The 17,451-nt window shown below is 45.3% G+C and overlaps 1 protein-coding gene across 9 annotated transcripts in view; it reads right to left on the bottom strand.

Annotated features, from left to right (window-relative positions):
• The window catches only part of Urgcp (upregulator of cell proliferation), a 44,535-nt gene that overhangs the window by 10,831 nt on the left and 16,253 nt on the right, over positions 1 to 17,451 (bottom strand). Inside the window, exon 1 of one of the 9 annotated variants that reach the window (XM_074065452.1) lies at positions 15,154 to 15,472. The exons of 4 other annotated variants lie outside the window; for them this stretch is intronic. In XM_074065452.1, coding sequence (XP_073921553.1) covers positions 15,154 to 15,230 — 77 coding nt within the window. In that variant the 5' untranslated portion in view covers positions 15,231 to 15,472. 4 more of the 9 variants (XM_074065453.1, XM_074065458.1, XM_020163034.2 and 1 more) reach the window with 4 other exon arrangements.

Raw genomic sequence — 17,451 nt, 5'->3', positions numbered from 1 at the left:
GGACAAAATGCGGCCATTGTACCAGCAAGGGAGAATTGTGCCATCCCAGTGTGCATGTCATAAAAGACAAAGGCAGACTAAGGAAATGGCCCAGAATAGAGACTTTTAAAAAGACATGGAAACCAAACACAATGTCTAATCCTAGATTAGATCCCGAACTAGAAGAGGAAATTTGGGGGTCAAAGTATCTTATGCTGAAGGATGAGGGGGAAAGTGTGATGATGTGTGCAACATACTGTCTGCCATGGACTGAACGTTATCCCAAAATTCAGTGTGATGTTACCTGGAGGTGGGACTTTAGGAGGTGATTAGGTCATGAAGGTAGATCCTCACAAAGGGATTAGCACCCTTATAAGAGGCCCAAGGAAGCTTGTTTTCCTTCTACCAGGAGAAGACACAGCAAGAATGCTCTGTGAGGAATGGGCCCTCCACACAGTACCTCCAAGTGAGAAACAGAGACATTTTCTGTTGCTTACAAGTACCTGGTCTATGGTATTTTGTTACAGACTAAGACAGTTTCTAATGGCTAAGAAAAAATTATGTATTTGTGTGTGTGTGTGTGTGTGTGTGTGTGTGTGTGTGCGCGCACGCGCGCGCGCACACATAAGAGCAAGCGAGAGTGCACAAGAGACCAATAAAAGAGAATCAAATGTTAGGAACAGGACAATTGGACAGTTGGTAGACCATTTGTCCAGCATGTGTAAGGTCCTGGGTTTGATTTCAGTACTTGGGGCAGGGTGGGAGAATTTGAAGAGGCATTTTTATTTTTATAACTTGTCTCTAAGTGGATATAATTTCCAAATTAAAAGTTTTCAAAGTTACAGTGGTTACTTAAGTATGGGTATTTTTGTCATATTTGAATTTTTCAGTAGAAGCATGTGTTTAATATGATGAAACTATTAATTGAGCTATTACAATCATGCTGTGAGTCTGCATCAGGACAGATAAGACATATGGTGCCCTAAGACTGATACTCTTCAACAATCCTCTCCCCAGAGTGAATTCTACAAAGCTCAGACTTCAGGAGGGCAGGGCCCAACCCTAACAGGGAGGGCACAGCACTCCTCCCTGACCCCAGTCCTCAGCAGGATAGAAATTCTGTGTGAATCAAATCTGCCTTCCCACGGGCAATTCTAGAGCCTTTGGTTATTATTCCAGTATGTTCCGTGGGGGCTCCTCCTCTGCCCAGAAGCTTTTGTCACCCTCTGAGGACAGTTCCAAAGGGAACTAATGTTCCCTGTGCTCATGGCTGTCTCAGTCCCTACAGACAAAGAAACTTTCTGGCTTTATCTGGCCCTGATACTGATAAAAACTGGGAGTCTTTTTTTCTTTTTGACAGTACTGGGGTTTGAACTCAGAGCCTGTGCTAGCTAGGCAGGAGCTCTATCACTCAAGCCATGCCTCCAGCCCCAAATGGGAGTTTTCCATTGCCTTCTCTTCACTTTTCTGCAAACGTATTACATATTGTAATAAGAAAAAAAATCTTCAAAAAAAAGTAAACAGCATGACTGGTTAAAAATAGTTTACCAGAGAAGCTGCAGGCCTTGGGTCCAGAGGCCCAAAGACACTGACAGAGAATCCCAGGCAGGGAAAGGCCAGAGGACAGTGTACATATAGCCCAGGACTCTGGCCACAGGTATGTTCCTGGGCAGGATGTTCATCCCTGAAAAACATATTTATATTTTAGGTAGTGCTCTGGACAGGGATTTGACTTTACCTCTTTCTATCACACCCAAGAAAGCAGCAAGCAAGTGGCACTACTCATTTATAAAAACATACATCTTTGCAAATTCCTTTTTTCTCGTTTTTTTTTTTGTTTGTTTTTTTAGTGGCACTGGGGTTTGACTCAGGGCCTTACACTTGCTGGGCAGGCACTCTTACTGCTTGAGTCACTCCTTCAGTCCCATCTTTGCAAATTCTGTACTTTATTCTTGTCACCAAACTGCTGATGGTATGTTACAACTGACTGAGACACACAAACCATGGTTGGTTGGTCCAGCACTGCTCCTGAAACACGGGATGTGACTGGAGGCAGAGTCAAGCTGTTTGTGTTTTTTAATTCGCAACATTTACTACAGGCAAGATATTCTCTAGTACTTGTAATGGACTTATAATTCTTATGTTGAAGCTCTCACCAAACATTGGAGATGGGGCCTTTAGGTAATTAAAGTGAAAGGCTGTACCAGCAGAGCCCTCAAGTGATGGGACAGGTGTCCTATTAAAGGAGGACCTACTGTGGAAAACAGATTCAGAGAAAAGCCAGCCCCAGAAACCACATCTGTGGATCGTGGTCTGATGCTTCCAGAACCGGGAGAGAGTGAAGCTGCTGTTTAAGCCCCAGCTTGCCGTGTTCTTTCCAGCAGCTAGAACAGACTGACATGACACCCAATCCACACTTCGATGTGGACAGTGGGGTCAGAGTGTGGCTGAGAAACCTGCCCACATAAGCAATAGGACTGGAACCCAACATGCTATTTTTATAATTGTAAAAATCATAAAAACAGAGATCTGCCAATTCCAACTCCACTAGGCCCCCTTTGAGCGGAAGGCCTGGCAGCCTTGTGAGTTGTTATGTTGTCCGTGTCATCCATTCCCCATCCCCCCCCACCACCTGCAGGCAGCACTGGACCAGAACCGCAACACCCAACAGAGCTTCCAGTAGTCCTACGCTCAGGCAAGGGGGCTTGCAAATTACTAGTATCACTAGTATTTTCTTTCTAATTCCAAAAGCAAGACAAATGTAAAATACTGAAATTCATTCTTTTTCTATCATACTTTTGTAGATTATACCTGATGGCTCATCTGTTAACTGACATAATGCATTCCACACATTCCCATCTGACTCCCTTTTTTGTGGATGTAGTTTCAGTGTTCTCCTGGCCCACCCTGGCCCTTTGCTCATTTTCTTCCCCACCCCATCTCCTTGGATTTTTGTTTTTTAGACAAGGTTTTATTATGTAGCTCATGGTAGTCTTGAACTCGTGATCCTCCTGCCTCAGCCTCCCAAGTGCAGGCAAGTGCTGAGATTACAGTATGTACCACCACATCTGGCTTCATTTGCTTAATTAACATATTTTACTCCTCACATTTTACTTCCTTTTCATTTTTCTAATCATGACTATTTTCCTGTATCTTAACAACTCTGGAAAAACATTCCACTTTTAATATTGGTGGTAATTTTTTTTTCTTGGTAGTACTGGGATTTGAACTCAGCACATGATAGGCAGGCAGTCTATCACTCGAGCCACTCCTCTAGCCTTTTTTCTGTGATGGGTATTTTCAAGGTAGGGTCTCAAACTATTTGCCCAGGCTGGCTTCAAACCTTGATCCTCCTGATCTCTGCCTCCTGAGTAACTATGATTACAGGCGTGAGCCACAGGCACCTGACTTAATATTGGTGGTAATTTTTTAAGGGTAAATATCCTCTTTCCAGGATTCAAAATATATGTCCAGGTGGCCCCAATTATGGAGATAAAGTCATTCTCCAGAAGTGGAGATAAGGATCCACAAGGATACATCATCTGCAAAAGTAACCCAAGACTATCTCAGAGACGGCTTGTCAAGAAATTGCTTAAAAACAAAACAGCCAACATCCTGGGGCGCTTCCTCCCACAGGTTCTCTACAGGGCAGGGACCACCTGACCCTCAGGGTGGGGGTATACTCAGTTCCTTCTCACCAAGTTAGCAAGCAAGCCTGCTGCTGGTTTGTTCTAGTCTGGCTGCGGGAATGAAGATCCTGACCAATGCCAGGACACAAACAGCATCTATCCAGGCCCTGCCAGCATCCTGAGAGGCATGAGGCCTGCAATGGCCCACTCTTCACTTCTCTCCATAGAAGATGAGGCAAGGCTAACTCTCTTTGTCCTTTTCCCCTTTCTTTCTTCCTCCTTATTTTTTTTTCTGAGTTGCTCAACAGAATTACCTGAGGAGATTTTGTACTACTACCTGGAGATTCTGATTCAAAGATCTGAGTCTATTTACTGGGGTAAATCACATCTTTGTTTCTCTGCTGACCCACCTGAGAATGGAGTCTCTGGACACTGTCCATCGATGCCCAGAACAAGCAGGGAAAAGCTGGGGAGCAGACCCAGGTCTCCCAGCAACAACTCTGGCTCCTTTGTTGGGTGGTGCCAAAAGACAAGAGGGCACACAGGAAAACAACTGAAGCAGAAGCCTGAGAGATGAGCACAGGTGTAACTGCTGGCAATCTCAGAAACAAGATGAACACAGGTATACTGCTCACCAAGCCAACAACAGGTCATTAACTGCTTATGTAACAAGGAGCACCTCCATGCTTTCAAGTTCCCTTTCCCTTCTGCCAGGCATGGTGGCACACACCTGTAATTCCAGCTCTGCAGAGGTACAGGTAGGAGGATTGTGGTCTCGGGACACCCTGAGTAAAAAACAGACCCTATCTGAAAAATAACTCCAAACTAGAGGCATGGAACAAGTAGTAGAGCAGCTGTCTAGCAAGATGTGGCCCTGAGTTCAAACTTCAGTACCAACCAAAAAACAAAACAAAAAAAGGAAGCCTGATGCTCCTTTCCTCCTTTGGTGCTAGCCAGGGAACCTCACCCAGTTACCACCCTAAGTAAAAGCAATACCCCCAAGACAACTGCTGTACCCAAAAAGTTTCACTCTATGAGAAATAAACATCTTACGCCTCTCTTGGTGTATGTTGTGGGTTGAACTGTGTGCACCTAAAAGATATATTCAAGTCCTGATCCTGATACTGTAAATACAACCCTACTTGGGAACAGACTCCTTGCAGGTGTAGTTATTAAGATGAGGTCAGTATATATGGGTACAGTGGGCCTAACTATAATCCCAGCAATGGGGAGGAGGAGGCAGCAGGGTCTGGAGTTTGAGGCCAACCTGGGCTACATAAGTGAGTTCCAGGCCAGTCTGGGATACATAGTGAGACCCTGTCTCAAAAACCACAAAACAGCCAGGCGCTGGTGACTCATGCCTGTAGTCCTAGCTACTCAGGAGGCAGAGATCAGAAGAATAAGGGTTCAAAGCCAGCATTGGCTTTCAACCCTATCTCAAAAATACCCAACACAAAAAAAGGCTGGTGGAGTGCCTCAAGTGGATGAGCACCTGCTTAGCAGTGTAAGCCCTGAGTCCAAACTCCAGAACCACCAACCCCCTCCCCCCAAAAAAAAACCATTCTAGGGCAGGGTGGGCCCCTAATGCAATAACCTTGTCCTTATGAAAAGAGGGACATTTGGATACTTGAGGAAGAATGCCATGTGACCATAGGGCACAGGCTACAGCGATGCATCTGCAATCCAAGGAAATCAAGAATCACAGCAACCACCAGAGGTGGGAGAAGGGAAGGCCTGGATGGGACCACCCAAGTCTCCAGACAGGGAACCAGCCTGCTCATACCACCTTGTCTTTGGACTTCTGGCCTCTAAAACTGTGAGAGAATTATTAAAAAAAGCTACCTAGCCTGTAATACCTTGTGACAGCAGCCATGGTAAACTAACAAAGTGAATGTATACATACTTCCCTCTTCACAGGGCTCTCTTCCTGTGTGCCTGAGGCTTCTCTCCTTATAAGGACACCTGTCATGTTATCCCAGGGCCCACCTTAATCCCCAATGATCTCATCCTAATTACATCTCCAAAGACCCTATTTCCAAAAAGGTCCCATTCATGAGTACTGAGGCTAGGACTTCAATGTAGTTTATCAGGAGGGCACAACTCAACACTCAGTAACATCTAGCCAAATCTGCGGTGGGGCATCCCACTGCTAAAGGCAACCATACCTGAAAAGCTTAAAGCCTGCTGTGCAGCAATGGAGAATTCAGCTGAAACAATGTACATGAGAAGGTTCAAATGACACACAAGGACAAAATGCTGCTAGAAGAGGAGGCAGAGTGACCACCTGGGCTCTGGGATGATTGTTATCGAAACATCTCAACCCAAGTATGTTCTGAGGAGAGAATGATTCTAACAAGACACCAGCCTCCATCAAGACAGCATGTGCATTAGCCATTCAAGAGGAAACAGGGCATTCAAATGCAGTCCTAGTCCTGTAGATTAGTCCACACATGCTAATCTACAAAATGAGGCTGGCCATCCCTGCCATACACACCTTAGGAGGTTGCTACAGGATCCAAAGAGACCCACCGCCATTAAGCAAGTCTGCAGTCTCGTGGGCTCACCACACATGGCTGTAAAGGTAAAGGACACCAATGTCCACTCTAGCTCACACTCAACAAGGTAAGAGGAAATGACAATAAGTGATAAAATCTTTCAAAAATATACAGGATATGAAAGAAGTTAAGTGCCATGGAAAAAAGCAAGTGGGAGGAGAAGGGGGTAGGCTTGCAGAGAGTAGAGCATGGAGCAGGGCAGATGCTGTCTGAGGGATGTCCCAGGGGCCTGCTGGAGGGGAGTGAGTGTGAGCACAGGCCTGGGAGGTGGGACCAAGCCATGTGCCTACTGGGGACAGTGTGGCCGGCAAAGCCCAGCAAAGGTCCCTGGTGTTTAGAGGTCAACAGGGAGACTAAGTGCTATAAACCACAGAAAAGACTTTGGCTTTCCCTCTGGAGGACAGGGACCTTCATTGTTGATATCACTGGCTAAAGATTCAGACCTGAGAAGCAAGAACTAGATGTAATGGGACATGGCTGGGCTCTCAAAGTATCTGTGAAGGATTTCAACAGATAGGAAGGACAGAGTGTGGGAGAAAGACAGAAGCCAAGGGCAACTCCAAGTTTTTGGCTAAAATAGGCACTCTTATCTCAACAGGGAAGGTTGTGGGTGAAAAGCAAGACACCAGGGGATCATGAGCAAATCAGCATGAACTTGCTGACCAAAAGCACACATCAGCCCCCACCTTGGGTTTGCTGATATGGGCTGTAAAGGCCTGCGGGTCAGGGGAGTCAACACTACTTGTGTACTGGGGAGACCACTGGCAAGAACGTTTCCAAAGTCAAAGGCTCTACAGCCCCTCCAATACCAAGGCTGAGCCATATCAAAGACAGAATCAACCAGCACCTTATCCATAACAGAAAGAAACTATGGTGTAGACAGACCTTGAAAACCCGGGAGATCATCTGGAAGTTTATTGCAAAGAATGAGAGAATTCAGTTAAGTTGGAGATGTACAAAATTAAAATAAAAAACTAATTACCTTCTTATATACAAATGGGTTAGAAATGTGGAAGGAAAACTTTTATAATGCACAAAAAATTAAAACTGTATGTAAAAGATGTGTAACACTTACATGAAAGAGTTCTCAAATACTAAAGAATACAAAGTGCTAGGGGTATAGCTCAGAGGTAGAGTGCTTTGCCTCACATGAGGCCCTGGGTTCAATCCCCAGCACTAAACCCAAAACAATAATGACAACAACAAAAAGTTGTTTAATAAGCAAAAGGACACATCCTAGTCTGGAAAAGAAGCCTTCTATGACTTTCAAGTTAATTTTCCCTAAGTTAACCAATAAGTGAATTTAGGTTCAAAAACAGAATCTGTAGAGAAGTATTCATATAGTAACAATTAGGAAAATTCTGAAAAAGAACAGAAATGGCCAGGCATAGCAGCATGTGTCTATGATACCTATAATCCCAACACCTGGGAGGCTGGTGCAGGAGGATCAGAAATATGAGGCCAGCCTGGGCTACATAGTTGAGACCCTATCTCAAAAGCAAACAAACAAAAAACCCAACAGTGACGAAGGACACAATTTGCCAGATAATAACACCTAATAATTTAATAAGTAATTTACAGTAATCTAAAGCTACACTACTAATTCATGAATATACACTGAGGTCAGTAAAGGGAGATTCCAGAAATAGGCCCACGTACAGCGGGAAATTTCATCTTTGATACAGGTGGCTTTGAGTATGCGGCAATTATTCAGTTGTAACAATCTAAAAAAATAAAGGTAAATTCCCACTACTCCTTTCACCAAAATTAATACCAACTAGATGTAAGATTACAAACAAAACAAAAAATGCACTAAAAAACTAAAGATCTCAGAGTAGAGAATGCTTCATGAAGGCAAAAGGCAAAATGATCAACTAAGGGAAATGTCTAATACAAATGACAGGGGCTCGTTTTCTTATAAACATCTACAGATCCACAAGAAAAAGCTGGGACTAAGGATGTAGCTTGGTGGTAGAGTGTATGCCTAATACTGGCAAAGCCCAGGGTTCAACTCCCAGCACTACAAAAAAAAACTCTGAGATACAAAACATAAACCAAAACAATAAAGAACATCTCTAAAATAATTTGAGATTTAGAACAAAACAAGGACAACAGAGGCAAACTCCTGCCCACGCCCTGGAGGATGCACTCAGGGAATGATGCTTCAGGAATGGATGAAGAACTTGAGTTTTCATTTAGGTCCTTATTACACCTTTGAAATTTGTACTATGTGCATATATTACTTACTTTTTAAAATAAAGCAATTAACAGGAGCTGGGAGTATTGCTCAATGCTAAAACACTTCCCTAGTATGTATGAGACCCTGGGTTCAATGCCCAAAACTGGGGGGGCGGGGCAGGGAAGGCAACAATTTTATTTTAAGAAGTCGTAATACAGCCAGGCACCGGTGGCTCACGCCTATAATACTAGCTACTCAGGAGGCAGAGATCAGGAGGATCGCAGTTTGAAGTCAACCACAGTGCATGTGCTCTGTGATCAGACCAACCACAGCAATTCTGAAAGGAGTCATTTTACGTCAAGTTTTACCTTAAAGTGCTTATCTGGGCCTCAGTTTCTTCATCTGTGAAAGGGAGCCAACAGTTCCTACTGCACAGGCTTACTCTGAAGAATAGCTGACACCGTATAGAAAAGCACTCAGAATAAACAGGTCCTGATAATACACTTGTTGGAAGCATTCCCTAGGACCGTAAGGTTCTTGGAGGTTCTGGGTCAGAGGCCTCCAGTGCTGAGGTGGGCTCTTGTTTCTACACAACCATAAAGATTAAGTCAAGTCTGGAAAGCTGCTCTGCGGAGACAGTGTGTTCCAGCCTATTCCACCCCTGCTAAATTTCTGAGTACACCAGTGCACAAATCCTAGATTCATGAGGGGCTACCACAAGGCCTGGGTCCTGCAGGCAAAGCCATATATGTCCCTTATACAGCGGCCACAGCAGCTCCTGAGCAAAATCCTGTTGATTTCTCCCAAGAACAATATAAATCTTGTTTGAGCTCTTTAGTGCCTCCTCCTCCAAGTGTGGTGTAGGAGCCCCTTTCCTTCCTCCCCACAGCCTGGCCCACTCAGCCCAGGCCAGGCTGCAGTAAGAAAGCCAAACTCTTCCTTTCCCAAAAAGATGCTGGTGTTGGGAAAGAATCTTCCTAGACAGGGGAGATAAAAGGTTAAAATGAAATTTTTTGTCTTTTAAATGTCCAATTTAACAGGACTGCTTCTACCTGCCAAAGTAGACCAGTCCTTGAGAATTCTAAGGTGTGGTGATGCTCCTGAGGGGAGTGGGCAAGGCAGGAGCCTCCAGTTGATGTTTATAAAGGACGAGTGAGTGAGGACAGGGCCTGAGGAGGAGAAAATAAAGAGAAAAGGAAGACAGAGCAAAAGAGAAGAGAAAAGAAAAAAGGGGAAGAGGGAAGGAGGAGGGAGGCAGGAATGAGAAGGGCAGGAATGGGTGGGAGAGGAGAGGATGGGGGGGCGGGAAGAAAGAGAAAGAAGGAGGGAAGGAGAAAAGGAGACAGTCCCAAAACAGGTCAAAACAGGTATCTTGCCTCCTCAGGCACTGGCTTTGGTCCAGGAGGAACCACCAACCTTGGGTTTGTGTACAGTGATGGCTTCCCCTCACCCTGATCATCACATTTCAATTACTCAGCTACCTCACACAGGGCCATGAGTCCCATCTCTCCCAGCCCCACTCAGATCCTTGGCACCTTTGACACTCTACCATATCCTTCTTCTTCCTCAGCCTGAGCTCTTTCCTTCCCGGACAGGCCTCACTCACTCAATGTGTGAGATGATTTCGGTGCAATGATGACCATATTTTCTGAAACTAAGAGCTGAGGAGTTGAATTCACTTATGCAGATCAAATGTTACTCGTGGAATGTGGGTGGTTAGAACTCAGTTACTAATCAGATCAAACTGGGACTGAATATATCTGAGGAAGACGAGGGGTCAGGGATGAGCCTTCCACAGACAGGGTAAGTGAAGATGACATTAGCCTCCCACACTTTTTGGGGCTGATGGCATCATGTGGGCGATATAGAAAACACTTAAAATCCAGTGGTGCAAGCATTTATGAGGACGATTTGGCAGTATCAATATAACAACAGTCAGGATCTCTGGCCATGAAGTCCAATTTTTTGCATCTACTCAAGATAAGCAACAATATTATAGACAAAACTGTAAATATTCTTAGCTGAATATTATATAACTGTCAAAAATTAGGTAGAACTGCTTTTTGTTCTAACATGGGAAGAATTTCAAGGCATAATGCTGGGCAAATAAAGCAAGCTGCAGAATAGTATGAGTGCTCTTATGTACAAACAAAGCAAAGAACAAACAACATGTAAGTACAAAGGAGAGGTCTGTAGGGTTCTTCCCAAAGTCAGACAGGGAACAGGGAAGGACTCTAGTTTTATTCATCAGGCTGTCTTTCTAAGAATAACATACTGTCTAAAAACACAGTAGTCTGGTGGGGCAAGGTGGCTCATACCTGTAATCCCAGCTACTTAGGAAGTGGAGAAGGATTACAGTTCAAGACCAGTCTCGGCAAAAAGTTAGCCAAACTCCATATCTCAAGAAATAAGCCACACATGCTAGTGGTTCACACCTGTAATCCCAGCTACTCTGGAGACCAATGGTAGAAAGATTGAGGTCTGAGGCTGACCCTGAGCAAAAACTCAAGACCCTATCTAAAAAATAACCAAAGTAAAAAAGAGCCAGGTGTTGTGGCTCAAGTGGTAGAGCACCTACCTAGCAATTGTGAGGTCCTGAGTTCAAACTCCAGTACTGGAAAAAAAAAGAAAAGAGGAGAGAGGGGGAGAGAGAGAGGGAGAGAGATATAGAGAGAGAGAGAATCTGCAGTCTTGGGTTTGAACTCAGGACTTCATGCTTACTACACAGGTGCTTTACTGTGTGAGCCAAGCATCCAGTCCTTTTTAGAGATAGGGTCTTGCTTTTTGCCCAGACTGTGATCCTCCTATTTTAAGTTTCCTGCCATCACTGTGATGACAGGCATGCACTACCATGCCCAGCTTGTGTTTCTGTTGAGATGGGTCTTGCAAGCTTTCTTTTGCCTGGGATGGCCTGAAACCACAATCCTCCTGATCTCACACAACTTTTTTTTGCCTGGGATGTCCTGGAACCACAATCCTCCTGATCTCAGCCTCTCAAGTAACTAGGTGTGAGCCACCTGTGCCTGGTTCAACCTAGAAATAGTAAATGGAAAATTCCAGAAATAAAAAATTGCTAAGTTTTCCATTTTGTGCTGTTTTGAGTAGCATGATGAAATCTCATGCTTTCCAGCTTTGTCACATCCAGGATATAAGTCACCCCTTTTCCAGTGTATCCATGATGTATACAGCACTGACCTGTTAGTCACTTAGAGATCCAATTATCAGACTGTCTCACCACCACAGCTTGTTCCAAGTAACCCTTATTTTACTTAACAGTAGCCACAAATAGCAAATTTTTATTAGTTATAAATGTTCTGTTTTATTATTAGTTGTTGTTAATCTCTTATTGTGATTAATTTACAGACTTTATCATAAGTATATATATGCACAAGAAAAAACACAATATATGAGCCACGGTTTCAGGCATTCGCTAGAATCTTGGAATAAATCCTCAGAAGAGAAGGGAGGATTTTAGTTTGTTTTAGTTAGTATTTTAGTTTCTTTGTTTTGGGTGGTACTGGGATTTGAACTCAGGGTCTTGCACTTGCTAAGCAGGCACTTTACCAATTGAGCCACACCCCAGTCCCTTACACTAGTATTTTAAGAGTTATAGTCTAAGCCAGCAGCTGTGGCTCACACCTGTAGTCCTTGCTACTCAAGAGGCAGAGATCACGAGGACTGCAGTTCAAAGCCAGCCAGAGCAAACAGTTCTTGAGACCCTATCTCAAAAACACCCAACATAATAAAGAGCCAGTGGAGTAGCTCAAGTGGTAGAGTGTCTGCCTAGCATGTGTGAGGCCCTGAATTCAAATTCCAGTACCAAAAAAAAAGGAGTAATATAGAAATCAGGATTACAGTTTTTATTTTTCTGCTTTATACTTTTTGTATTATTCAAATTATCTACCAATATAACCTGAAAAATGCATTTTGCACAGACAACCCAGTTTTATTAAAGAAACTTGAGGAGTTGTATCTAGTGTACAATTGGAAATGAAAATCTAGACATTTGGGACAGATGGCTGGAACACTGCTGAGCATAAAAACACCTCTGAGACTCTGATGAGCTGGGCATGGTGGCACAGACTTGTAATCCAGCACTCAAAAGGCTGAAGTAGGAAGATCATATAACTCTATCTCAAACACACACAGCTCAAAACGCTAAGCCTCTGATCTCAACAAAGTACACACGGCTCCCAACACTGCATAATAATGTCAGAGAACACAAGAACCCCTAGAATCCCATGTATGAATCATGGTCCAACAGTCAAAGCCACAAAAATAGATGTGGCCACGCAAAGAACAGTGTTGGGATTAGCAGAGATGGACTACAGGAACAAGGAAACCCTGACAAGGAAAAAGCCAGCAGAGAAGGCCTTGCCAGGCAAGTAAGGGAGAGCTGGGCAGCGGGAGAAAGCCAGGCAAGGGCAAAAACCAGAGTGGGGATGGTGGGAGTGAGGCCTGTTTAGGAGACAGCAGATGGTGGCAGGTGGGCGAGTTCTGTGTCTCCTGTCCCTCTACCTCCTCCACACTGCTGTCATAAGGATCCTCCCCAAGCTCCAACTCAACAGTGTCAACTGGAAATTCCCTTCAGCGAGTGTTGGGCAGTGACCTGTCATCTGACCCAGCCTTCTCCTCTGGCCTTGTCTCTACCTAGCTCAAGACACAGTGGGCTGTGGGGTCACTTCTAAGTAATCTTTTCCTTTAGTACCATGGCGTACTCATAAGGTCCTTAAGAATGGTCATGCTGGTAGAGTGGCTCAAGTGGTAGAGCACCTGCCTAGCAAGCATGAGACCCTGAGTTCAAACCCCAGTACCACCAAAAAAAAAAAAGGTAGAGATTTCTTCTTTCCTTCCTTCCTTCCTAAGTTTCTCACAGAGGCTGTCACTTAATAAAGAACATCAGATTTGGAGACCCCACTAAGATCAGCCCAGACAGAATCACCACTCCCCTTTATCTCTGGATTTACTCCTCAACACATCATGTAGGAGGCTTAATGACTAGTAGCTGAATGACAGGCCAGGAGTCTCAGGAAGCTCTCTCCTTGGCTAGACTCTCACCTACCAGAAAAGCTGTAGAGGGGACACTTGCGAGTTATGTCTAAAGATGTGCACAGTTCCTAAATTTGTGCATACCATAATAAGCAGTTTTCTCCATAAAATGGAATGAAGTATATGAAGGGTTTTGTGACCTCGCTTTGCAATGGATAACACTTAGAAAACTGCAAATTACTACATGCTACAGATACATAGGGTCACTCACAACTGAAACCACAAATATCAGATGCCACCTACTACAAGGACATGGTTTAGGCCCTATTGGCTCAAGGAATTACCAGCCCAACATTAAGTCCTCCTCCCATCCATGTCTACTAAGTAATGTGCTTACACACCAAATCCACCTTGATTTCTTCCAGGCTCAGCCACCCTCAAGCTTCCTCCAGGAGGCCCTGCCTTCAACTTTCTGGCAAGCCAGGCAGGAATGCAGAGGGACCTTGAACCCCTGGGTCAATGAGCCTGGCCTTACAGGGATGGGCCATTCTTATTCTACTTAGGAGCTCAAAGTACTGGGCACTCAGCTGGCAATGAAAAGGCCGGGTCCAGGAAGTGACTGCTGCCCCTCAAGCCTAGAAACAGAGTGGACAGGTAAAAATTACCCATAACTTGGCTGGAGTCTGCAAGCCTGGAGTCAAGTTCAGCTTTCTTCATTCAGGCCACTGAACTGAACCAAATCACTGCACGGCCCAGGTCTTCTTTGTAAGAGGTACAGGATCCACATCTCTACCCCACAGGCCCCGACACCTGTAAAGCCTGCCGTGAACTGTGGAAGATGTACAGCTTGAATGGCTGCCACTGCCACTGGTGTGGGTGGCAGTCAAAACGGATTTTACAACTAAAGCTATGACCTTGAGACTAATTTTTCACCTCTATAAAATGAAGATGTTGAACTGTCATTCTGGATTTCATAACTGGTAAAATTATCAAATCAAAAGATAATTAAGTGTTGAGGTTTTATTCCACCAAGTAAGAAAAAAATTACAAACTATGTGTGCTGCTATCATTTTAAACCAGAAGAATATTTTAAACTAAAAAAAGTACAAAGGAGGTAGTAAGAGAATTAGCGCTGCCAGCCTATGGAGGCCGTGGGCATCCTCCAGCAGGGGACGGGACCACTGTGGACCTAGGCACCCGGCGCGCCGGCCTTGCCCTGCGGCTCTGGGACCCGCTACAATGGTGAAACCGAACATCAACTTCCAACGCCAGCAAGTTCAAACGCCAGAAACGGTCGCCAGGCCGATGAGCCCCTCGGAGGCCTCGGCGAGGAACCTTGTCCCGATTCCCCGCCGCGACCCGGTCCCCTAGTCCCCCTTCCCGCGGCCCGCCCGGCCCAGCCCGGCCCGGCCCCGACCCCTGCCCGCGGCCCGGCGGCGTCTGCCCAAGGTCGGCAGGAAAGGCGGCAGGCAGGGACCGCGGGCGGGGGCGGCGGGGTCGGGGCCACGACCTAGGCCGCGGGACGGGGTCCGTGGTCCACCTCGATTCGGCCAGCCCCGCGGCCTCGGAGTCCCCGGCGCGGCAGAGGCGCGACACTCACCCCGGCGACGCCATGAGCGCGGCGGCCTCGGCGCTCCCGCCTCCTCCGCTGCTCGCGCGACCGCGGCGCGGCGCCGGGGAGGGGCCTCGCTGCCACCACCCCCGGCCGGCTCGCTCCGGCCTCCCGCCGGCACCGGCCCCGCCCAGCTCGCTCCAGCCTCCCGCCGGCACCGGCCCCGCTCCGCTCGGGAAGGGGGGACCCCCGCAGCCTGAGCCCACCCACCTGCCGCCGGCCCCGGGGTGGCTCAGCTCGCCGCGGTAGCGGAGCCGCTGGCACTGTCGGCACTGCAAGCAACACATCACCTTCCTCCTCGCGGCCTGCACAGCTGTCACGGGCCAGTCGCTGGCCTCTGGTCAAAACGGGTCGCATCTCTGCGAAGTTGTGAGATAGGGTATTCTTGACCTTGTGTTATCAAGCAAATATAAAGACTCTGCGATCCCTGCAGAGGGATCACAGCACCACCGAGTTGCGAGTCTCAGTTCTCTGTAAAATGAGTGTTCAGAAACAACTGTATCTACGAGCAAATGCTTAACAGAAAGTTCTCGTGCGTTGTCATATTAAATATTATTAAGAGTCGTTTTATTTTTACTACCAACAACAAAACCGCAAGGCAGTGATGAAAACTGAGTTCTGACTGGTGTAAGAGGTGGAATTCAGGAGGATCGCGGTTACAGGGTGGTCTGGGCAAAACGCAAGCAAGATGTCATCTCAATAAAATAACTGAATAAATAAATACATTTCAAAAACTGAGCATGGTGGCCTATGGTTGTAATTCCAGTTTTGCAGGGCATAAGGTATGAGGATTTTAGTTAAAAAATTTGAGACCTCATCTGCTTTTTTTTTGGTGGTACTGGGATCAGGACCTCATCTGAAAAATAACACAAAAAGAGCTGGATATGGATATGTGGCTCAAGTGATAGCGCACCTGCCTAGCAACTGCCAGGCCCTGACTACAAACCCCAGTACCACCAGAAAATAAAAATAAAAGTCTTAGTTCTGTTGCCAGAATATCTAGGTTGGAATCAGCTTGACCAATTAAACAGCTCTAGGAGCTCAGGTAAAAGAGGACCTCTGCAGTGCCGAGGTTCTCTTTACTAAATCCTTTCCAATGTGTGAGGATTAAATGAGTTAGCATTTGTAAAGGGATTAATACATCCCTGGTACAAGGTCTCTTTCCCTGCTGGGAGAATCCATTCAGTGCTTCTTAGCCTCCCTGACCTCCAGTAAAACGGAAGCTCTCAATTGCTGCCTGAGCTCAGAAGACAGCAGTGGGAAACCTTGAGATCCAGAGTATGTGCAAATCCAGGAGGAAGAGTGTGGGGAGTCTAAAATGGCTTGACCCAAGGCAATTAGAGGACATCTATTGCCACTGGAGGTCAGATATTTTTTGGTTTTTTTTTTTTTTTTGAGACAGGGTCTTCACTATTGTAGCCCAAGCTATCCTTGAATTTGAGCTCCTGCTTCAGTATCCCCAGTCCTGGGATTACATTGTATGTGTGTGTCTGTGTCTGTGTATGGTGCTAGGGATTGCATGAGGGCCTGGCATATGCTAGGCAAGTACTCTACCACTAAGCTACATCCCCAGTCCAGCTCAGATGATGTTTTAGAAATAAATTTTCTCTGAGGAAGTAGCTTAGTGGTAGACTGCTTGCTTAGTATGAGCAAGGCCCTGGGTTCAATGCCCAGCACAATAAGAAGCCTATAAATAAATACATAAAAATAAACTTTGTTGGGTCTTAAAATATTAACTAATTCAAGTTGACTAAAAACAAATCTTGAGTTTTGGCATTTTACTGCATGCTGCACCTATCATGTGTTTCACCAGCCCATTCTTGGGCACGAATATTGCCGCCAGTGTTTCATTATGATCAAGAATGTGGGCAGTAAATATTCTGTTAGTTAAAAGGCCCTACACATACACATGATATGTCCTTAAAGTTTCTAGAAATTGAATCTCTAGGTCAGCAGGGTACAGTACTTCAGGTCTTTTCAGATACACATCTAATCTGTGTATATACATACATACATACAAACACATGTACACACAAATATACAGATACACAAATAGTCATACACAGCACACACACACACACACATATACAGACTGTCCTCCCAGCATAATGGTCAGCCATTATGATAGTGCCAATTAACAATGCCTCTATAGGCTTTACAATTTTTAAAAAGTCATTGCCAATATGAATTCCCACTTACCGTCAAGAAACAAAAAGAAGCATTCTAAACCACCTTTGTAGGAGCCCTGAAAAAGTCGAAGGTTTACAGCAACCTAACAAACAATCAAGGAAAAGCTATCTTTAAGACTGGAGGCATGACTCAAGTGGTACAGCATCTGCCTAGCAAGCACAAAAGCCTGAGCTCAAACCCCAGTGCTGCCTCTCCGCCCCCCAAAAAATCTGGATAATATATAGAAATGTATGTATGATAAGAGAATCACTACCAAAAACCAACTGCACACAAAAGATGGCACTAATGGAAGAAATGAGGGACAAAACAGTTGTAAGA

This window comes from Castor canadensis, chromosome 2, assembly GCF_047511655.1.
Source record: "Castor canadensis chromosome 2, mCasCan1.hap1v2, whole genome shotgun sequence".
NCBI lineage: Eukaryota > Metazoa > Chordata > Mammalia > Rodentia > Castoridae > Castor > Castor canadensis.
The sequence above is the reverse complement of the archived record's forward strand: the minus strand, read 5'-3'. Positions and strand labels throughout refer to the sequence as shown.